At 38.5% G+C, this 25,018-nt stretch overlaps 1 protein-coding gene across 13 annotated transcripts in view; it reads right to left on the minus strand.

The window, feature by feature from the left end:
• Positions 1-25,018, minus strand: part of esrrga (estrogen-related receptor gamma a) — a 248,388-nt gene that overhangs the window by 87,355 nt on the left and 136,015 nt on the right. The window contains exon 1 of one of the 13 annotated variants that reach the window (XM_078404909.1): positions 2,938-3,051. The exons of the other annotated variants lie outside the window; for them this stretch is intronic. Coding sequence (XP_078261035.1) covers positions 2,938-2,993 — 56 coding nt within the window. The 5' untranslated portion in view covers positions 2,994-3,051. Of the gene's footprint in view, positions 1-2,937; positions 3,052-25,018 lie in introns of those variants that run through there. 13 annotated transcript variants of the gene reach the window in all.

Genomic DNA, 25,018 nt, shown 5'->3' on the forward strand with positions numbered 1-25,018 from the left:
AACTGATAAGGGGTTTACATGCAAAATCTTTACAAAAAAAAATCTTTAAAAATAAAATAACCTTTAACTGTTTGAAATAACTTTTAAACTTTTTTGAGGGTGTATAAAAATAAATCCAGTGCTTAAAAAATGTATTCTTCAATATTCTTACTGTAACAAATTGAAAAAACTAACCCTCTAGATTGCTTGCTTGCCTAAAGCAGCCTGAATGAAAATGAAATAGCTGCACTAAATCGACTTTGGGAAAAGGTAGTCATTTTACTAAGGTCTCCTCGGTTGAATTATCCAACACTGTCGCAAGGAGAAAAAAAATGCAAACATTGAGATGCCACAGCATGGCTTACCGCTGTTTGATTTGAAATCCAAAGTATGAATCATTGAGTTTCACTGATGTAAAACTTGGCATTTTATTCACACTGGGTAACAAGCTGCCTCCAGTAATGATTGCTCGTGCCTATTCAAAATATATCAATATTTCAAAGCCCTCATCGTTCTACCGAGTAGCTGAACAGAACAATTACAACAGTTAAAAACATTTTCTATGTTATCTGAGGCTACATCGTGATATAAAAAAAGTATTACAAATAGAAATGCTGCCACAATTAATTAGCCTTTACTCGGTTAGCCATTTAGCGCATGCTTTACTTACATTTTTGAACTGGACATTAAAAACTGGATGTTATTGCTAATTTCAGAATTTCTGATCATCGTTTTAAAATCCTGCGCAAGAATATTTAAAATAGACAAAGGTAATTTCCAGGCCAATGATAATGCATGAAGTGGCAGCATAACCGAAGAAAAGACAAAGTAGTAAGACGAACCCTGAGCAGTAGGAGGGTATAAAATGACCCTTTAATTTATCTGCTTGAGAATTTGCAGACTGGACAATTGGTCAGCCGTAGCACTGGGCCTCAAGTGAAACTGGACATATACTTGTTCTGAAATCTCTTATCTGTCTAACCTGCTGGGATTAGTTTAACACAGTAAATCCAATTATAGCACTTGCCATTACGCCAGCTATCTACAAAGCACCCACCCATCTCCATACACGCACTTTAAGACTGAGCGCTGTCCATAAGTGTGGAATGAATATTTCCTCTTGATTTCCGGAAAGGATAACAATATGAAATAAGACAACTATGTGCCATGATTTAGTAGCATTTTTAAGCAGGCAAGACCCATTCCATCTGTGGAGCTCTGGCCAGATGATTGATTGGACAGGTGTCATTCATACTAATGTTAAAACCTGACAGTGCTGATCTGTAAGGCTCTACTGACTAATACAATCTGAAGCCAATTACATAGCTCCATATGGGTACAGTAAAGCAGCTACTGCAATGAACAACTGCACCTGGCTCGCGCCTACAGTGGTCATTTACGAGAAGGCCATTTTGTCCAGCAAGAGCTGAATCCGGCCACCACGCCACCCTTTAATGTGCCGTTTTATGAATTTATATTTTGCTTCCATCTGAGATGAGTCCCCCTTGAAGAACAAACAGGCACTTCAAAGGAAACAAAGCAGGGAAAGTAACGTTGGGAATCTGACGCGCCACTTTTTTTTTTAACTGTGGCGTGAAGTCCAGGGAGGTGAAAGCAAAGGAAGAAGCTGTAAGTGAGCATCAAACCAGCAAGATTGTTGGTGTCAGAGTCACGCCATCAAACATGCGTGAAGTATGATTGGGGACACAAGAGGGTAAATATTTCACTGTCTGGCAGTATTGAAAACTGCAATTCATTTCTTTCTTGGTTTAGGACAATGACAATTTAATACAAGGCGAGTGAATGTAAAAGAGATAATACTGCACAAACTGCTCCAGTGTAATCGCCTATTTCCTCCAGAGAGCTTAACCATAGGCACAGATACACATTCCGTGCAGATCAAAAATATATTGCTTTTTGCCACAGTCTCGCCAATTAAAATATTATTTGTAGCATTCTAATCTTTGTAATGTATAGCGAGCACAAAGCCAGGGAATAAATATATTTTTTAAAAATCTTTGTGTGGGAATGAAATCAGGAGTCGCAAGGGTTTTATTTTTACTGCAGGTTAATTACTATAGCACAGGAGGCTCTGACAACAAAAGAGGTGCAGCAAAAAGCATTCAAATTAACGCACTAAATAGCCCCTTCCCTCTGAATACAAGGTTGTCATAGAATACATCTTACATCTTTCAAACGGAGCATCTGACCTCTTGCAATATTTAGAGCTCCGTGCAAATATGCAAAACCTGCCGAACAGCGGGAGAAAACTCTATTTGAAGCATTTCAAGATGTGAAGGTATTTTCATACAGGTTTGTGACGTTTTTCCCATAGCCCGTGCCTGTTGCTCCTTGAACAGGGACGATCATTTAAAGGGACAATCGTTTAAATAGTACATTGAAAAGTGAGAGAACTTGATACAAGTTGTCAGCTAGATTTTATTCTCCCTTTCCTCGTTTGCGGCAAGCTGTCTGTTAAAAAAAAATCTCTGCTTAGAATCAGTAACAAAAGCTATGTTGTACAAATTTCATTTGGATACATCTACATCAAGTGCATTATAAAAGACAATCATAGTAATTAGCTTTGAGAATAAAATAAAACATCATTTTAAAAAAAGGTGATATCTGCTTCTCTCTCACTCACACAAACACATACACACAGGCACAGACACACTCACAGACACATACACACAGCAGAGACCTTGTCCATTCCGATGGCTTTTTCACATCTTTGGCTACATTACAAATAGCAGCACAATATGCAGTAACAGTAGACTGCTTCTGGGAATCTGGAGATAATTCAGAGAACATCCGTTACACAGAAGAGTAGGACATAATCCTGGCACAAAACATGCAAGCAGGCAGCACAGACACGCAGGGACAGACACATATACAACAAATCCCCAGTAGCCCTGTAAAACAAAAAAAAGCCCAGAATGGAAAGAAAAGGGTACCTACTCTTCGTTGTAGCGGAGAGAAAAAGATTCAGGGAGACAAAGTTCTACAAAATCCATGTGCGCTCAGCACCATTATTCGAGCCCACACTCCTGGCAATAAATCAAAGTTCCCTGACAGAGTGGCGCAATTAACACAAATGTTCTCTGGTGACAGCCTATAGGCAAAGCCAGCTGGGACCAAGCTCGCAGTCTCCTAATCAAGGTCTTAAAGTCCCGATTGTAGCTTATTAATATGAAGCAGGTCTTTACATATGCAATCCCCGACCTCACCAGTCTTCGCATTGGTGGGATCGTAGCCACTCAGAGCAAAGCACTGCAGACAGGACAATTCCTACACTGACGAAGGGAAGCAATGCAGGTACAGTAGGCGGGAAATCAGTAAACTGGGAGGAGAGAGACAAAATTCCACAACCATATAGAGTGCAGCATTTAAAGCACAATTTTTATTAGTCTTAAAGCAGTGCAAAAAAAAACTTAAAGGGACGGTGTTCATAAACCTCTGCAAAAGTTTCTGTGAAAATGACAGCTTGAGCTGACAAATAATTTTACAAGTTTCGATCATTACTTTGCCTCAGTTTCTCAATATCATTTTATAACTTTTATTACTGAAAGTACAACGGCAAATTCTTTTTAGCATTATTTATTTCAAAAAATGCAATGGCATTTTTATTCCTTTTTGAACTGAATGGTCTTTCCTAAAAGTCAGATTCATGTGGCTCGGTTAAATATTTAATAAGTTATACACTTTTTAGAAATGTATTAAACATAATACAATAGAGTGAAATCTATATTTTAGTTCATTTTGAAGGGAAGGCTTACGATTTTTACCTCTTTGAAATTTAAGTTTGTATTGGATAATAGGTCTCACATATTATTTCATTTTGCTGAAGTGTTGCAAGCCGACAGCTTTTTTTAAATGCCACTTGCAAATTTAGCACGAAGCTGAGAGTTCAGGAATGGCAATGAGAGAAAAACTCATCGGGGCGTTTCACGTCTTCGTACCCAATTTGAAAACTCTGGATGCTCCAAAAGTATGATGACAAATGCTTCCCCTGTGCAAACACCGATATCTTTACTGCGTTTACATGAATTGCTTGCTACAGAGCAATACGACAATGTGGCTCGAAGCAATTGTGGAAAGGCTAACCGGCGTCGTCAAAGCCATTGCAGGAACTGTTCTGAAATACAGCTCCTACAATCATGGTCTCCTTCAAATAAAGCGAGCTCCAACAGCTGGCTGTCCCTCTGCATTCCGTTAACCCAATGTAAACCCTTTTTAGTGTCCAAAAACAAGGCTGTCTCAGAATTGCTTCTGATGTTAAATTAACCATTCAGCAGGCACAGTGTTGCTGGCAGTTGCTTTCCTGAAAGGGTTTCATAAAGGTCTGGTAATCAGTCAGGACAAGTTGAAAATATTTAAAACAGAAATTCTGCCTAATTATCGAATGGCTGATGACCAGATTCAAGTACATTTGTAGATTTCATCAATATCTGATTGCATTATCTCTGATATATTTTTTTTTAAATGTCTATGTATATTTATCATGCGATTAAAGACTGCTGGTGGGGTCGACTAAACTAGTGCCTATTATTAATAAACAATAATTCAGAAATGAAACATCAATGTTTTGAGGTTCCATACTTCCTTATTTTATAATTTAAATTCCACTTATCCAATTACTAAATTAAATGTAGTAAATTAATATTATTGGATTTCACCTCGCACACACAACCCCGCACACCAACACACAAAAATGGCACACATTAAATCTATATTATGCTGTCTTATTAGGAGATCTTAGCATTTAATAATCAGTAAAAGCATAGTCCTTTCCACAGTTCAGAAACACATTATTCCTCAACCACATTTTGCTTCTTTAGATAAAACGCCACATGACTGCACCCAGCCCCTTTGACTTTCAAATCACCCAAGAGAACATTTTAAATAGAAACAAGATGTTTGTCTTCTTCAGACCCTTCCCTTTAAAGAGCCATTACACATAGTTACGGACAAGTTTTATTTAATCCTTTCTGGCTACAAACAGAAGGAACAACAGTGCACCTAGCTCCATCAATCGCACATGACCGCCCCTTGATATCGTTATATTTTGTACTGACAGTACACACCTCAATCCATTTTGTCTATGATTTGTTGCTTAGAAGAAATGTTATCATGTGCAATGGCCTTGATCATATGGTATTGACCAGCCCGACACATTTCACGTTTATTTGTGTCGAATCCTGATTTTTGGTGGGGTTGAGTCAACTAACCACAACAGGTACAAACAGAGCCTGCAAAAATCTGCCTCAGCTCAGACTCAACCGCTTTGCACTTGTCAGCATCAGAATTCCGCATCCTTTCTGAATACAAACTTTGCATTAACCCAATGTTTGGCAATAAGCATGGATGAAAGCGCTAGCAATGTGCTGTGTATTTGTATACAGAATGCTTCACAAAGCCTGTGCACACAAAACACCGATCAACAGAGCTACAATGAAAGTAGCCCACTGATCACAGCAATGTCTCCTGTGCTCAGAACAACTCCTTTAAGGGAATGGGGAGGTGGTGGCGGGGAGGAGGTCACAAAGCATTTTAACACAATGCCACAAGAACAGTGCAATTTACCAAATAAAACAGTGCAGCATTTCACACAACTTTCCAAACCAGGGATCCAGACATCTTTACAAAACTCTCTAAAAACAAGATTTCAGAAATGTGTTGGCATTTCCTTGCATTTTTATTTTTCCAAATGTTATCAGCGTGGTATGATATCAGTATCATTCTTACGTCCAAGCATCCAGAATACTCGTTCATACCGAGAAGTGGGTTGCAAATTCTACAAATATGATATTTCTCTGGTGTTCATAGGTTATTAAGTTCTAAATTTATTCAGATTAATTTTGATTGTTCCATTAATGGCAGTCATCATAACAGGTAATGTACTGAATGTTCTTTGAAGAAATTAACTTCGCTTCTTTGCTCCTGTGCCCTACTGATGCGTAAATTCAAATGCCTAACACGGAGCAAAGCATTAACTACATACAATAATCGCTCAAATATAACAAAATTTCATTCCAATGGATGTAAATACAATGCTTTGTCTTGTAAATCTCCTGCAGTCATTCTTGCTGCAGATTAGAATAGACGCAGAACTATTCATAGGTGCCCATGGTTCCCTCTGCAACATTAATGCAAAGTATTCAGTGCGATGCAATGCAATTCTGAAAAATATTTTAACTTGGTGATATACTGTAGATCATTGCAACCAAGCAAGAAAAATATTAAATGCTATGTAAATTTACATTTTGGAGAGCATTTACTAACTCTGTTTTTACTGTTGCAAGATCAAAGGCATTTAGGTTTGAGAAACAATCTACACACGCCTCATGTTAAGACTGTGATAGACATGTACGAAGATTAAGATCACTTCCACCTATTGCACGGGTAAACATGACCCGACCATTGAAAAGAAATACGGAGGTATTTCATCTGGCAAAATTAGGTATTTTAAACATTTTGTTCCTTACATTTTATCCTCACGTGCAGTAAAATATTGGAAATATTGGAAGAAAAATATTATTTTGGGTACTCTCTTGATGTAATTTCATCAGGACTTTGAAGCATTTTGGGAAGTTATCAATGCACAAAAAAAGACTTGATATCTAAAATAGTGCTTTTGAAAAATACTTTCAACTTGCTTTGTAATCAGTAGATTTGTGGAATGTTTCTGGTTGATGACAGAGCGTTCTCGAAAGAGTCTGTCGTTGGATGTCAGTATTGTTGGCAAATTTGTATTCATATCCATTTTACTCGCAATGCTAGAGTTGTCATCAGAAATTTTGATCTACACCTTGTAATCTCTGTAGCTATTAAACAGGTGACTAAGTAAGCCATACATCTTTTTAATAATCACCAATAATTAGGTCTCACGTGATGCTCTTAAATGTTTTGTATCTTATTGATGAAAAGTAATAGGAACTATTTGGTCAAAGGCATTATGAGCACTATTGTTTTTTTAATTTCAGGGGAAAAAACAGCAGCAGGCATTCCAGGAACGTTGTGCTGGGAAACATCGTGGGGAATTTTAATACTGGTCGTTAAAATGGCCTGCTGTTCCATTTCTGGCAATAGAGGGCAGTGGTGACTCTATGCTTCTTTCCAGGGCACAATGAATTTACACAATGTTTCATGCCGCAACCAAGACTCTGCCAACATGCACTTGTATTTAGAAAGTGGAAAGAATTAAAGGAAGCCCGCAAGCATCAAATACTCAGCCTACCCTCAGAAGACACATTGCTGCCCAACTGTTATGAGCAACTGATAAAATAATCTCCATGTGCATCAGGCAATGCAATTGTCACATTGCAAAAAAAAAGGTGGCAGGTCTCAGGCACCCTACCATTTTGATATGTTAATAGCTCTTTGTGGACTGTGGGTGGTCTGCTTTTGATGCTATTAACAACTTCAACACTAAATCAAGTGACGGGTATGTTCAGGGGAATAGATTCAAAAACCTTCACCCCATTTAAACCCCAATGATAACACTAAAATAATAGGGAAAACAATCTACATATATTTAGGGTAAAAGTAATGTGCAACTTTCTTTAATTTGACTCTATAGAGATATCCCCACAAATCATGATGATTTGATAAACCAGCATTATGGAACTATAGAAGGCAGCAAAGGGATTTCAGAAATCGACTTGCTATTATTCAGTCTTGCATAGCATGTTAATTTAATTTTAGGATTTTCATAAAAAAGTGATTTCTCAAACCGACCATGGAGTATTTGCAGGGTTAATGCAGTGCACTCCTCACACTGCATTTGTATGCAGTATATCAGTACACTATACATCACCTTTATATATGCATCATTTAGCTTCTTTAAACTGGCAAAGTGAATTGTGGTTTCCCATTTCATATCAGCTAATCATGAGACATAACTCTTTAACCACTACAATACATTTAATTCCGGACTCCATACGCGCTCCAAATAATGCATAGCATGCGGGTAATTAAAAAAGTCAATTAATTAGGAATCAAGCAGAGCCCCAGCACCCTCTCTCCCAGGCCACATTTCACAGATCATTTTATTTGCGTGTCCCTGATCTAAACGTCTGTTGCAGTTGAGGATTTTGAAAGAGATGTTACTTCTGACACGTTATAGAAACATGTTTAAGATGGAAAGTGCTAGATTTCATTTACAGAGGGTAACCAAATCTTTCTGCTTTCTGTAATTTCCTTTGCTGCATTTCCATGAATTACTAAGAGTACAAACTAAACGTTTTTGTACCCTACTTCACCATCTGGATATAGTTTTTTTTTAATTCACGTTTACATAGAAACATAGAAAATAGGTGCAGGAGTAGGCCATTCGGCCCTTCGAGCCTGCACCACCATTCAATATGATCATGGCTGATCATCCAACTCAGTATCCCGTACCTGCCTTCTCTCCATACCCCCTGATCCCTTTAGCCACAAGGGCCACATCTAACTCCCTCTTAAATATAGCCAATGAACTGGCCTTACAAAATAACCTCATTCATAAATAATATATAATTCAAATAAAATATGGAAATATACAAATTTGAAAGCTTAAGTCAGAGGTACTTTTTTAAATATGTAGTAGGAAGGAACTGCAGATGCTGGTTTACACCGAAGATAGACACAAAATGCTGGAGTAACTCAGTAGGTCAGGCAGTATCTTTGGAGAAGATGAATAGGTGACGTTTCAGGTCAAGACCCTTCTTCAGACTTGGGTCTCGACCGAAACATCACCTATTCCTTTTGTCCAGAGATGCTGCCTGACCCGCTGAGTTATTCCAGCATTTTCCTTTTAATATCTTTATGATTATCTTCAGGAAGGTAGTTTTGGATTTGCCCCAGCTCCTATCCAATGTTCTCAACCTTCTCAAGTCTGAGCGGGCATCAAAACCATCATGATGATATTCGCCCATTAATTACTGTATGTTATAAACTCATCGTGATCCCCAATCCCACACAAAACCTATGTTTACACTGTCCTCGACCCTGTTTACTGCTGCACGACAGTCACAACCTATTTAAAACTGGCACGCTCACGAGACTGGATTTAAAATTGTGAAGTTCTTTCTCAAATGGAGCGGTACATCAGATTTAACCTAATGGATAAAATCAGTTCAGACATTGTTATCTCTTGGGACCCGAGGGGAAAAAATGCTGTAATGTTCAACTTAAATTAAATTTAAAAGATTTTATTAGTTGTACATGTGTATATATTTTTTATTTTCTGGGAAGAGAAGCAATGGACAATCATCAAATAATAATTGAATAGCAGATTAAAACATACATTGGGCATAATAATTGGTATTTCTATGGCATTTCGTATGTAGATAAAGGCTCAGAACAATTTTTAAACTGTACTGTGCCCATAAAAGGAAAGTGGAATACACCATCTGCCCAACTCACTTAAACAACTGAAGAATATTTTGCATCAGGTACGAGTCTACAAAAGGGTCCCGAAGCAAAACGTCACCTATCCATTTTCTCCAAGGATGCTGCCTGACCCGCTGAGTTACTCAGCATTTTGTGTCTAAGTTCATTTAAGCAACTGGTCAGTCACTAAGTACCTAGCTGAGTTGAAGAAAGCAGATGATAACACGGCAGCTAAGCTAATGACCGTGGTTATCAGAGCAGAAGAAGTTGAGATAGAAAGGGTGGTGAGGGAAAAGTGATGTAAATCAGGTCAATTCAGCAGACTTGAAGTTAGTTTAGAACTAGAAATTCTGCACATTCAAGAAGTCTGCTCTACCATTCTCCAAAACCCTGCGTGTAGTGTGGTGATGCTGGCAGGATGGCTTGCCTGAATGTGGCTGTAGAGGGGCACTCTGTATACACGCACATACACGCGCACACACGCACATAGACACACTCACATACAGACACACAGACCATCCGACACACGGACACACACACAGGCACACATACACAACCCCAAGAAATCATGATGCATTACAGTACAGCACTTGCAAATAAATGTGGTCTACTGAGATATGGTCCTTCTAATTCTTATCTAAATTGCAATTAACACTTCACAGCTACAGATATCTCCACAAACCCAAGCTGTGTGTTCTGTTATATTTTTGTTATTGGACGAAAATCAAATCAATCTTCAAATAGGATTGGAATGAAAAAGGCTGATCTCTAATTGCAAGAGCGGATAACAATTTCATACTTTTTACCCAAATACAGCCATCAGGCTACAGGAGGAGCAAAAAAAAAAAGAAATTAGCCGGGAAACATTGCTGCTGTATAGAATTTCATTATATTCCTCGTCATCTGCTAGATAACACAGGGTAAATATTTGAAAAAATAAACAAAGACCTATAACGCTGAAAGAAACAGAGCATTGTGTTTTGTGTGTAGGTCTGCTTTCTTCAAATAATTTGTCACCCGAGATAGTCACAAAATGAAGTCATGAGGGCTTCATAAAAGAGTGTTTATGAATTTCTTATCAAAATCTCTTGTGGCGCCATCCCAATTATCAGGTAAGAACAATCATATTAGAAAACACATTGGCTGTTTAATGTAATTTGCAATTGTTAAAAAAACAAACAGACGTACAGTAATTCTATTGCAATTAATCTCCAATCTAAACATGGCAGCACATAGAGGGAGAATAAAATACAGTCTGTGTTAACTGATGCAGGCCTCTTAATCTGCCATTACTGAATGCGCTTATCATCTCTGCTACACTTAGCTAAGTTATTTCTTTGTCCAAACATTAAGGGGGAAAAAAATCAATTCAGCTCAGGTTTTCCCACATCTTCATATCACTTCTCATCTGAACTCTATGGAGGTAGAATTTCAATTACCTTGGAGAACTCCCAGCGAGCCTGGATGAACACGGTCCTCCTGGTCACAGCCAGTAATTGTAGAGGGGTCTGCATCTTACATTTGATGATATGGCTTACAAAAATAGATATTCTCGTTACTTGATAACAGTATAGGTCTTCATAGGAACCTTGCCACTATTTCTCTGCTCTATCAGGCAGCACATAAACAACTAATTCCGTTACTTTGTAAATGTAATGATTAACATATATACAATGTGAAAAAAAATACTGACTTTAATTGTAGCTGCAAAAAGGTTCCCTGGGGAAGATAAATGAACTGAATATTCACTATTTGGTTGAAAAAATAATTAGCTTGGTATCTCATTCTCCCCTTTCCCAATGAGATCGTTCTTTTTAAAAAACATTTTCCTTCATTACAAAATATGAAAACGATACTTAATTCACTCTGAAACAATCTCCAAATCTTTTGCTAGGGTAATGTTCAGCATCTTCGTTGCATGGAACAAGCAACAACTGCAAATACAATATACAACATACAATAAATGTAAGTGCATTTTGTTGACACAAGAGACGGCAGATGCGGGAATCCTGAGCACAAATCAAAGTGCTGGAGGAACTGAGTGCGTCACGCAGCATCTGTGGAGGGAAATGGATAGGTGACGTTTCAGGCCAGGACCCTACCCCATGCTGAAATGCCACCTGTCCATTTCCCTCCACAGATGTTGCCTAATCAGTTGAATTCCTCTAGTGTTTTGCTTATTGTTTTTGGTGCACATTGTTATTCTCTTACTGATTATAGCCACTTTGCGAAGTTCAGTTTAAGGGTAAAACAAGACTGAAAGGAGATTCTGGATATGGATTTACCTCCATCCCTCCAGCAAATTACAACAGATACAATTCCACTCGTTACTGCAAAGCAACACCACAATGCCATGGAAGCATATCACCTACATTTCCTTGTGAAATCATACATTTTCCATTACAGATTTACTATTGATTCAATTTTCAGAGCACCAGTCTTCCAAACAAAAAGTCTATGTAGCTCCATAAATTAAGGAAGAGCAGTGTCCAATTTCCTGGGTGAATCTGTAGCACCATTGACCCATATCATCCACTGCCTGTGCATCAATGAAACCTACAATGACCATTCTATTTGTGTTTGCAACACGATACCCAAGTACCAATAGTTATCCTTTAAGTATCACTTTATTTTCCACTTATTTATAACATTGTTCGAAATGTCTGATGATATTCACCACTTTTTAACAAGGAACTTTACAATGTTATACTTTAATATCAGGAGATAATTAGCATGCACCATTGTTCTTGAGAAACGCAAGGGCCAAGTCTGCTGCAAAGACCATGTTGCTGTTAATATATTGAAAGGGAAATTGCAATATACTCATAACAAATGAGATAAGATGTTCCAAATCAATCTGGGGTTTTAGTTACAGTGATTTCATACAAAAGCAGCATACTGCCATCCACTGGGATTAAGTGTCTCCTCTTCACTGTTAAATACTTTAGGCTGAAATCTATGATGGTGCACATTTTTGTGCTATTTTAACTTGAAAATCAGAAATTACAGAAATAAACTGAAAACCAATTTTCATCCTACTATTTTGCATCTTAATCCGATTAGTACATCATTTCCAAATGTCAACCCATTTTCAAAAGACAGTATTTTGAAATGACTTATTCTTTTTTTCATCATGGCTGGGTCTCATCAAATGTCACAATACACTAGTTGTGACTTAAAACCTCAATGCACAGAAACACGCTAAACCGTTTTCTGCTTCTAGTTGACAGTAGGTGTGAACTGTCCTATCATTAGTGCCATGAATATACTAGAAGTGAATAGCCCTGATCCCGAAGTTAATCCTTAAACCTTTCACATCTGTTTGGCAACATTTCTGCAATCTTTTCTGACAACTTATTTTTTACATTGTTAAGAATCAACTGGTCTTACTTTGTTATATATTCAGTGTTTTCTATAAACTTCATTTAACGTCATTTCACATCCAACACATTATAAAATGTAAGCTGCACAATAGTCACAATACCTACAATGAATCCACATCTGGCATGGTTTAAATACCATGGTAAAAACACAATTACATTTACTGAGGAATGTGGATCGATGTATTGATGACACATTGTATAACTACGAAGGTATTTATTCACAAAATGCTGGAGTAACTCAGCAGGTCAGGCAGCATCTCAGGAGAGAAGAAATGGGTGACGTTTCGGGTCGAGACCCTTCTTCAGACTGATGTCAGGGGGCGGGATAAAGGAAGGATATAGGTGGAGACAGGAAGACAGTGGGAGATCTGGGGAGGGGAGGGGAAGAGAGGGACAGAGGAACTATCTAAAGTTGGAGAAATAATGTTCATACCGCTGGGCTGCAAGCTGCCCAGGCGAAATATGAGGTGCTGTTCCTCCAATTTCCGGTGGGCCTCACTATGGCACTGGAGGATGCCCATGACAGAAAGGTCAGACTGGGAGTGTGAGGGGGAGTTGAAGTGCTCAGCCACCGGGAGATCAGGTTGGTTAAGGCGGACTGAGCATAGGTGTTGAGCGAAGCGATCGCCGAGGTTGCGTTTGGTTTCGCCGATGTAAAGAAGTTGACATCTAGAGGGGCGGATGCAATAGATGAGGTTGGAGGAAGTGCAGGTGAACCCTGGAAAGACTGTTTGGGTCCTTGTGTAACTACTACCTGTTAACTACTGGCTGTTAACAAGTGCTAACAGTGGCAGTTAAATCGTTTTCGTCTGAGTTGAATAAAGTGATAAACGACTCAAATCTTTCTGCAGTACTGATTAAACCCGAGCTGGAAATTGAAAACTAGAGGAACGCCATCCCCCTGCGTACCCCCCCCCCCCCCCCCCTATTTCCATCACTGCAGTATTGTGAAACGACTTATTCCTTTTCTCATTATGGCTGGGTCTCATTAAATGTCACAATACACTAGTTGTGACTTAAAACCTCAATGCACAGAAACACGCTAAACCGATTTCTGCTTCTAGTTGACAGTAGGTGTGAACTGTCCTATCATTAGTGCCATGAATATATTAGCAAGTGAATAGCCCTGACCCCGAAGTTAATCCTTTAATCCTTTCTCATCTGTTTGGCAACATTTCTACAATCTTTTCTGACAACTTATTTTATACATTGTTAAGAATCAACTGGTCTTACTTTGTTATATATTCAGTGAGTTCTATAAACTTCATTTAACGTCATTTCACATCCAACACATTATAAAATGTAAGCTGCACAATAGTCACAATACCTACAATGAATCCACATCTGGCATGGTTTAAATACTAACTAGATACACTAAGAGATGCAAAAAATGAAATGTCCAAATGCAATAGCAGTAATGGGTTAATTACTATAACTCTTCACCACCTTTCCCCAATGAAGGGTAGCTTTATCCTGCCAGTTTGAAACTGCCAGATTTATGGATGCACTTTAAAATGATTTATTCATCCTATGTTGCACTTTCAGTCTCAAAATATATTTATAATTCAAATTGAAAATACATGTACTGTACAATAAACAATATCACAATAGTTACTCGCCAATAAAATTTATATTTACCAGATCTAAAGAGAAAAAGAGAAAGTACTAAAGAATACAAATATGTTTTCCAAAATTGGAAGAATCCCTGGGTTTTAAACTGAATTCTACACTGCAATCTGGAAGTGGCTTTCAAGGTTCGTTAAAAAAAATGTTGTCATTTAAATGATCTTCAATTAAAAAATAAAAGAATGAGAAACATTCTTTGTTGCACTACCATAAATATTTTTTAAACGATAACATATGAAGAGTTTGAATGCTGTTCTGGCAAATTATGCTTTCGAAACATATTACAACAAATGCAAATAAGTTGAGAAATAAATCTGGCAGTTGATTAACTTTCTCACAGGATTTTGCTCGCAAAATTCCACATAAATACAGCAATCACTTCAGAATTTTGAAAAGTATCACCATCTGACACAAGCACAGATAAATAGCACTCACAAGGAGGATTAGACTTGGGAAGCAGGAGAAATAAAATGCCCACAACAAAGATTTAGTGCTAAGGAAGTGGCAGAGATGCATAAAAATATGCCATCATTGATCACAAAGTGGTTGAGGAACATCAATAGTTAGGAGGAGATGGATTGAAAGCCATTTTATATTTACTGTTTAATTTTTTTACACACTGAATACACCGATCAGCCAAAACATTATGACCTGATGATCCAAAACATTATGACCACCTGCCTAATATGCTGTTGGTCCTCCGTGTGCAGCCCCATACGCAGCAGGGTGTGATGCACTGTGTATTGTGACACATTCCTCCCGTGACCACCATTAAAAAAAATTGGGAGTTGTGCCACAGTAGACCTTTTGTCGGTTCGGACCAGACAGGATAGTCTTCATTGCTCTCGCGCATCGATGAGCCCTGGGCGCCCAACACCCTGTCGCTGGTTTGTGGTTTGTCCCTCCTCGGGCCACTGTCGGTAGGTACTCACCACTGCTGACCGGGAGCACCCCACAAGCCTTGCCGTTTCAGAGATGCTCTGACCCAGTCGTCTGGCCATAACAATTTGGCCCTTGTCAAAGTCGCTCAGGTCTTTACTCCTGCCCATTTCTCCTGCATCCAACACATCAACTTCAAGAACTGACTGTTCACTTGCTGCCTAATATATCCCACCCTTTGACAGGTGCCATTGTAACAAGATAATCAATGTTATTCACTTCGCCTGTCAGTGGTCATAATGTTTTGGTTCATCGGTGTAAATGTGTGGAAGACTCAATTAGACTCAATCTGTCTTTTAAAAAATGTTGCACATTTCCTATTGTTGAGTCCTGAGATCTGCTTAACCAAAGGTGGGTGGGAGTTTCCACTGGTGGAAGAGTCTAGGACCAGAGGCCATAGCCTCAGAATTAAAGGGCCCTCTTTTAGAAAGGAGGTGAGGAGGAACTTTTTTAGTCAGACTGTAGGTAATCTGTGGAACTCATTGCCACAGAGAGCTGTGGAAGCCAAGTCAGTGGATATTTTTAAGGCAGAAATAAACAAATTCTTGATTAGAACGGTGCCAAGGGTTATGGGGAGAAGGCAGGAAAATGGGATTAGGAAGCAGAGATCAGCCATGATTGACTGGCAGAGTAGACTCGATGGGCCGAATGGCCTAATTCTACTCCTATAACTTGTGAACTTGTGAAAGCAAAAATGCTCTCACGTTTAGAAGAAAGGATATATTAAATATATAGTTTTGATATTTCACTCTTATTATGTACGTCATGATTCTCTATAAACAGTGGTGAATTTGTGACCAGTGGTTGGAGGCAAAATAAGTTTTACACTCAGATGGAAGTCGGTAAAAAGATATGCAAAATGTGAAATAGGGTGGGTGTGGGCAAGACAACATATAACACCCATTAGTGGAAGGAAGGAATGCAGAAGAAAATACAATAGTTTCCGACTTGGATCACCTTGTATATATTTATTGAAGAAATCAATTAACCTTTTCAACTTCTTTGGATGTATTAAATGACAATCTTTTTACAGTTGTAATGTGAGGCGGAAAGAAGGAAAGCAGAAAAGAAAGTTTTATTAAGTCACCTGGTACAAAATAAAAATCAATTTTTAGGTAGCTTTAATGTAGTCACTGACATTTTAAGTGGTTTCAAAGGGCAACTTACTTCATTCTAATACAACTGCATGTTTTTTTTTTCCTATGGCCTTGTACTCATTACTATATGTTCAAAGGCCCCACTTGTCTGACAATACAAATCTATGTAAGGTGGCAATGGCCAATAACAGAGTTGACCAATTCTCCACTGTGCTTACCTTCTAGAACAAAGAAAATCTAAATTATGTGTGAAATACATAAGATATGAAGATAAGAGAGTGCAGATTTTAACTTTCAACACAAAATAGCATCGCTGTAACTGAACATTTAAAAATCTGTTTGAGGAATTTTACTATGCACTGCAGAGAAATGCACAGAATACATATATAACTCTCCCAAGGATATGCTGGAGTCTTTAAATATAGAGCACTCATTTATGGATCAATGCTATTGATGGTGATGCGACTTCACATCGATTACTTAAAACGTACACCGCAGAAAAACACTCTGCCCCACTGGCTCATTGCCCCACTCCCATCCTTCCTCACCTACCTCTATCATAGTTTCAAAATAAAAGAGAAAATGCAGATGCTGGATATCTGAAATAAAAAGAGAAAAATGCTTAAAGAAAAGCTCAGCAAGTCCAGCAGCATCTGTGGAAAGAGAAACTCTGACGCTTCAGGTTTGGGATTCTTGATCAGGACTGGAAAGGAGAGAAAACAGGTTTGTTTTCAGTGGCAGAGGGTGAGGCAGTGTTGCAGGAAGGGGGTGGGAGGGGGTGGGCAAGTAGAACAAAGAGAATATCTTGAAAGAATAAGAACAAAATTAGTTCATTGGTCACTCTATCAGATATATTCCCTTTGTTCTCACCATTCCTCCCCACCTCCTCTGCGAGTGAAAACTACATGCTTTGCCTCCTTCCCAGTTCTGATGAAGTCCCAGATTTAAAATGTGTTTTTTTTCTCACATAGGCTACATGGCCTGCTGAGTGTTTGCTGCGTTTTCTGAATCTATCACCATTTCTTTCCATTCCCTTCTCTTTTATAACCTTAAAATCAACAACTCCTTTGAATTGTGTGTTTTGTATTTTCACCATTTTCAGAATAAAAATGATTTTTTCCCAGATACCTGATATTTTTGCTGTGTGATGCCTGATTTCAACTGACACCTGCACACAGTTGCATTAAAGAAAGTAAGGAGTTAAACAGGTGAAAGGGTATAATAGCTTGCTGCTTGAGCAGCTGCCCCATCCAATAATGAAGATCCATAATCAGGGCACAGGGAAACAATGATAACTTCCATAGCGCAGGAGTGACCTCTCAGTTAAGTGTTGATCAATATCCCTCCAATGTGCCAGAGAGCCTTCAGTTGACTGAGGAAAATGGTGTTCAATGACTAAAACCTTAAACATTCTAATGGATACCTCAAAGAATTGGAGAGGTATCACCAGTGTTGTCTCTGTACAATCCTCCAAATGAATTGGCAGGATAGATAAATGAAGTAATGCCTGTTTCCTCACACATGCTGATGTATAGGCCACATGCCTAATATGGTCCACATGCCTAATACAAGCACACTACTCCATGCTCCATCATGGCAAGAGATTTCCGGGAGGACAGAGAAAACACTTCAAGGATGTTCTTAAAGTCTCAATGAAAAACTGAAAGATCCTTACTCATTCTGATGAATCCCTTGCCTGTGCATTTAGAATGTAGGAGTATCTTGTGTCTCTATTGATTGATTGATACAGCATGGAAACAGACGTTTCGGCCCACTGAGTCCATGCTGACCATCGATCACCCATTCACACCAGTTCTATATTATCCCACTTTCGCAGCCACTCCCAACACACATGAGAAATGTACAAACCTGCACATCTTTGGGATGTGGGAGGAAATCCACACAGTCACAAGGAGAACGTACAAACACTGTACAGACAGCATGTGTAGTCAGGATCGAGCCAGGATCTCTGGTGCTGTGAGGCAGCAGGTCTACAATTGCACCACGACACCTCTGATCAGAGGAAGTTTTTGAAATCAGGGTTAAGGCACACAGTTTATAGGAATTTAATTTCTCAGGCATTTAATTCTTGCCTGAGAAATGTTCAAATCCGAGAAAAATATATTTCCAGATCTCAACTTTGGCATAACTCATCTCAATAATAAGCACAAAACAATTGGAAAGAACATAGATGTGCAAATATTCCTGACCTGGGGCTTAAACCTTTAACTGATTTTTCCCAAAGTATTTTCCATTATAATCCAATTTTAATATCTAAAATCTCACATGATCACAATGCTGACCAAAGCAAAACAGCAATTTAATAACATTAGTTGTCATTATTAAAGTGTGAACATTTTCAAATCAAGTTTAATTGTTCACTCCCTTCTTTTTCTCTTTATCTCCTCTTTCCCCCTTCATCTCACTCTTTCTCCTCTCATCTCTAAAATCGCGCTCTCTCTCTCTCTCTCTCTCTCTCTCTCTCCTTTATCCATCCCCACACTATTATCTTCCTTCAAAATTCCTTGTTGTCCTCCTTTCTTTCTCTCCACTTATTTCTGCTCCTTCTCCTTTCCACCTCTCCTTCCCCCATCGGCTTCATTAACATTTCTCTCAACCTCCTGCCCTAGCTTCCCTGGTTTCACTCTTCACCTTTTCTCTCTTCCTCATTCTTCCCCATGGGAACTCTTGCAGTCTAGCACATAGAAAAGCATCACAAGGTAGAGAAGAGCATCATTGTCTTCAGTCAACTGGTATCAGTAAGACATTAGGCCAGTGTTGTCTTCACTCCTGTGTCTTGAGATTATATGTGTGTCATTGAAGTAGCATGGATAGGGATGGGGTATCTGACAGAGTGGGCAATTAGGAGTAGTCAGCCTGTTGTTTTTCACTGGATGGGGTGGGATGTGTGGCCAATATCCGAGGCCAAATGTGGGCCCTGGAAGGTAGCTTGTTTGATAACTTTGGATTTTTTTCTTTAAATGGTTATGTTGCAACTACAGTTGGGAACTCCTGGTGTAAGTGAAACCATTGGATACTCAGGATAACATAAACTTGTTTGGGCTGCCTTCAATATATGGGTGTAAACTGGGTGTAAAGCATATTAACTGGGACGGCTCATACTAATTTGCAAAGTTGTTGATCCCACTGTCAAATTAATGGTCTGATGAGTCCGGGGGGGGGGGAGCTAAAACAAGCTCCTTTACTATGTTGCTTGAGATCCAAAATGCACCATCAGGTCTGTCACCTCATGAATACAACACTGCACCCCTTGAATTCTTGAATAGACCCATAGCCACCAACCAAAGGAAAGTGTTAAAATTTTGTTTTTTTTCCTCCTGCTGGATCTAGGGACAATTATCCAATCTTCCCACACTCTATTCCAACTCTAACTTCCCCAATCTGTGGAGAGTGGTGAAGTCAGGTCAACATTTTTCCCGAATGAGGTTTACGGACTAACTTCTGTCAGCTTTAGACCTCTTAGATTGGAGTGCATTTACAATACGTCCAGCCAAACAAATATGTACATCATGATTTCCTATTACCCGCTGATATGTTGCAAACTGTTGCCTAGTACCTGGCTTCAGCAATCAAAAACACTTTTTCTTTAGAAAATACTTGTATCTCTTGGGCAATAACATTTCACTGACTCCAAGTTGTTGACTGCAGTTGCTAAACTTTTCCCTCTGGTTTATGGAAGTGACCTCAAGTGTGGAGAAATGCCCTCGTTCTTTGGCACTAGATGTTAAAACTATCTTGGCACCTTCCTGTAACCTTTGGGTCAATAATCAAGAGCCTCCCAAACAGCAGCCAATGTTTGTATTGTCAATGGAGATTTGGGCATGACTAAGAAAGGTGAAACAGGTTTGAAAGGTGCAACATGAACTCTTAATGTGCTGGAAGCAAAACATTCCTTTATTTGCCATTCATGGTTAACTTGATGGGTCACACATCAAAGGAAATGATGGTAAGTCAGGCCAAATTTTAACTTACCATAATGTAGACCATTTTTTAATTTTTTTATTTGTCCGTTGTACAAATTAGATTTACGATTTTTTAAAAGCTTATCTAAAGTTTATTTAAAAAAATTAAATACTTGGAGTAATTTGTTATTTCAAAGCCACAATTGTTTGATCAGCAATTAATATTTATATAATGAATCATTTTTAAGATAAATGTTTACAGGGAAAGGTATTAAAAAAATATACTTTGCCCATTTTGAAATTGTACGAAGATGGATAAGGGGAGAGGATCACATCAGCTCACAGAAAAACCACCGTTGTTTAAGTTGTTCGAGTTATGACTTTTCATGATCACTGAAGCTCCATCAATACACAATTTATTGTAGGAAAATATAGAAAACAAGCAACAATTGAAACAAAAAAACACAAAATAATGCCTCATAGATTGTGAGTAATTTTCATTACGTTCAATTTTTCATTTAAAGTAATACAATTAAAATGTCTTTAATTAGTTCGGCCAACATAAGTTGTTTCTCGCTAGTTCAATTCAGTGAGTGCATCCATTGTACAATGGGATAAATATAGAAAGGCCACTGTATAAACAGCTCAAGCAGCTCCAATCGACCAGAATGAAAAGGTATCTGCCCTGAAAAAGGAGTTTCAGGTTTAGCAGCAAATCTGAAAAGTCATACTGTAGTTTTGATTTAAAAGCTATTTTTGCAACTTGGCTTGCAATATTAAACAGGCATTTATCTGTACACCACAGAGCCTGATTGCATCACATAACAATATGCACTGAATGGGCCAATGTAGAAGATCATACAATGAAGTGTTTTGGCATTACAGTGACTGCAGAATTAAGAATGAGAGAATTCTGGAAAAAGATCAAGCAAATCCAAATTAACCCTAATTCCCCACAACAATGAAGATTACTGCATTTGACTCTTTTTAAACGATAAACAACACTCAAATTCTAGGGTTTCTCTGTTAATCCCGTATAAAGCTTGTCGGTTCAATACTCACAGCCGAACTGCAGAGCATTCATGCAGTCACCCATGCTCCACCCACTGAATAAGTGTTCGACAAGAAAATGCCATTAAAGTTTCTTGCTCAGTGCTCTAACTTTAACCTTTTATGCTTTCGATCGTTTATACAGGTCTATTCAATGCAAGGGAGAATGCATGGAATTTCATCCTCCAGCCCAAAAAGCAATTGTCTTAAGCAATAAGCATTTTCAAAAGTTTTGAAATGTATTAATATTTCTTATTATTACTGACCTTCAACAATGTCAAAATGCCCAGCAAATAATTATTGGTGCAAAGGCTCACTTATGAGTTGCAAAATATCCTTTTTTAATACATTGAACGTTACAGCTTTAAAAAAAAAAGTATTTCAAAGAAATAATGTGCATTTTTATCAAAGTAGTCACCTTTCTTCAAAAAAATGAAGACATAATGGTTTTCCGAAATCCTGGCATTGAAACTGTACACGTATTTTTAAGTGTAATTATCGACAGTGGCTGTGTATTGTAGAACTTCACTGTGCATGTGAATACTCTTACTTGACAATTCTAATTGCGTGTTTTTTTCTGACGGTGCAGATTTCCATCCAGAGTCCTTGCTGGCTCCTGTATCTCACACAAGTCCATTTTTTTGTCCACGGTGTGATAGTCAGCCTTTTTGTAACCAACTCTGGGCATATCATGCATTATTCTCAAGCAATACTCATATTTATTTTCGAGTTTCTAGATCAAGAAACAGCAATTCAAATAGTCTCCTCTATTTGGGTGGGTCTGCAAGATTGATAGTTTATAAGAGTCCCATAATTTTATATCTAGGCAGAAGCCGACTTTGCATCATATTTAGAGAAACACCAAATTGCCGATTATTTCAGTGAGACGCAGGGGGAACGATGACTTAATTTTGCGGCTTTAATTCCTAGATTTACAATAAACCAGAAAATCACTTTGTTTCCAATAACGTTAAGAGATTACCTATTAGAGGAACTCCAGTGGTGATCTTCAAAAGTAACAGCCAATTACATTTCTTGAGGGGGACTAATATTTATAGTTAACTGTATGATTATATGTATTTGGCTTGCAGGGAGTCAAAAGCAGCTGAAAGTGCCAACTATTTGGTAAATGTTTTTGCTTACATCCATACAATCAATTATTATTAATAAAGCTCACATTAACATATATATTATTGTCCATGTTACTATTTGTAGTACGGATGATTTTGATAGAAATACGCATGCTCCTTTTGAGAGGTTTTAAACGATAACTACATTTATTGAAATCACTATAAAACCACCGCTAACTTTTGAAACTATTGTAGAGAATGAACGGAATTTCAAACTGGCAATTCAGCAGCAATACAAAGCGGTTATAAGTGCATGCTAACACAATAGTGCCGACATTACTCAGGACACGGATTAGCACCTGATTCACAGTCAGATGGAAGAAAAAGATGTGAAATCAGAACCAATGAGTAACCACGCTTTATTTGAATTTCACACTCGCTGAAGTGAAGCTCCAGTTACGAGCAAAGTGTCATTTTTGATATGCTCAGGGAGTCCATTGGAACCTCTGAGTACTATGTTTACATATCTGTGCAAAAAGGAACCGCAGATGCTGGTTTAAACCGACGATGAACACAAAAAGCTGGAGTAACTCAGTGGGACAGGCAGCATCTCTGGAGAGAAGGAATGGGTGACGTTTCGGGTCGAGACCATTCTGAAGAATGACCCTACTGATGCTGCCTGTCCCACTGAGTTACTCCACCTCTTTGTGTCTATCATGTAAACATAAGATAGACACAAAAAGGTGGAGTAACTGAGTGGGACAGTGGGATATGTAAACATATCTGTTGTGCTGGCTGCAAGTAAGAATTTTACTGTTCCGTTTCGGGACATATGTCTGTGAAACACCCTCGACTCTTGATCTTAAATTTATATATCATTGTTTTCGATATTAGAAGAAAATAAGCATTCCCGTGTGTGTATCGTTGGTGTGAAGAACTGACATTCCTGTGAAAACAGATAAATAGAGCTCCGTTGTCATTAAGTGCAAAATGCAGTTAGGAACATGATTTGTGTCTGCCAGTTGTTCTTCGGATCCAACCAAAAGCCTTAATTTGAGATCCCTGACCTGGGTCAACTAAAAATACACAAACTCTTAAACACTTTAAAGACCAAAGTCTGGAAATAACATAGTTAAGCTATGTTGTCTTCTGTTGAAGCTATTTAATACTCAAAACATAAGATTCTTTTTGGACTTAAAATTGGATATTTTTGGAATTTTTTATTTAATCCTATAATCAGAACAACCATAAGGCCTGCTCTGACCTATGGCTCTCTACTATAAAGCAGGAGTAAGCAGGGTTTAAAGACTTCTTAACCGTTCTGGTGCTGATATGTGAAAGCTATTCATAAGTTACTGACAGTCATGGGCTCTGATTGGAAATCAACATGAATTGGAGGAGAAGTTGAAATGAAACAATCAATTATTATTGGATTAAGTTTGTATGCTAGAAATTGAATTTCTCCCTTTATTGGTGCACTAAACACATGCTGTTTACGGTGCTACTCCTCAACTAGATCACCTGCAAAAATTCCCGATAATGGCCAATGGAAATAGTGCCATGCTAGTTTGCACCCGGAATTAATGCATTAAATCAGGATCTGTAATGGACCTCATTTCCTATTTTGTGCAAAATAAAACAGAGTAGGGGCTCATCCCTTAAAGGCACATGCCCCTTCACAGCCTTCAACTGCAACACACTTAAGGCAGCTCTGGTGCAAGCAAAAGGGAGACAGCTTGGTGATATTCACATTAGGCTTTGGTGGCTGTGAGAAAAAAGGGGGTCCCAGCCAAGAGATATTTCAGGGGGCAACATTAAAGAATGTGGCAGAAGGTGGTTACAGTATTCTCCAGAATAACAAAATCCATAAACCAGATCTCGAGGAAACTTGATTATCTGACAATTCATTTCATGGTAAGGTTCAGTCTAACAGAAATGCTAGTCTTTCATTCTCACAAAGCTATGAGCAGATAAGGTTAGAGGGATGCAGGACACAAGAAGATAAACCAGGCACCAGTGACTACAGTCTGTTGCATGGTGCAGGGAATCTGATATCAGCACTCACACTGCGTGCATTCATCTGACCTGAACGCAATCAGGTGAGGTTCATGATTGGGTTGTTTAAATGACACGGCTGATGCACAAGTACGGGTGGAAATGGTCAGTGAGCTGACAGTTGTGCTGGCCTAATGCAAGAGGCATTAAGAACTTGGAGGACACAGTCTTCAATTTCTCACAGAGGGTTCTGCATTGCCAAGAGACCATTTCCTTCACTCTGGACCTAATGACCTCCACTTTTTTAAAACACAAAGTGATGGAGTCTGAAGAAAGGTCCCTAACTGAAGTGTAGAATCAAGGAATTGCAGATGCAGGTTAATACACAAAAGGACAGAAAGTGTTGGAGTAACTCAGCAGAACAGGCAGCATCTCTAGACAACATCTCGGGAGCATTTTGTGCCCTTTTGTGCATTCATGTTTTCCAGAGATACTGCTTGATCTGCTGAGTTATTCCAGCACTTTGTGTCCTTTCCCGACCTGAAAAGTTGTTTGTCCATGTTCTCCGGAATTGCTGCCTGACT

This window comes from Rhinoraja longicauda, chromosome 9 (genome assembly GCF_053455715.1).
Source record: "Rhinoraja longicauda isolate Sanriku21f chromosome 9, sRhiLon1.1, whole genome shotgun sequence".
NCBI classification, from domain to species: Eukaryota; Metazoa; Chordata; class Chondrichthyes; order Rajiformes; family Arhynchobatidae; genus Rhinoraja; species Rhinoraja longicauda.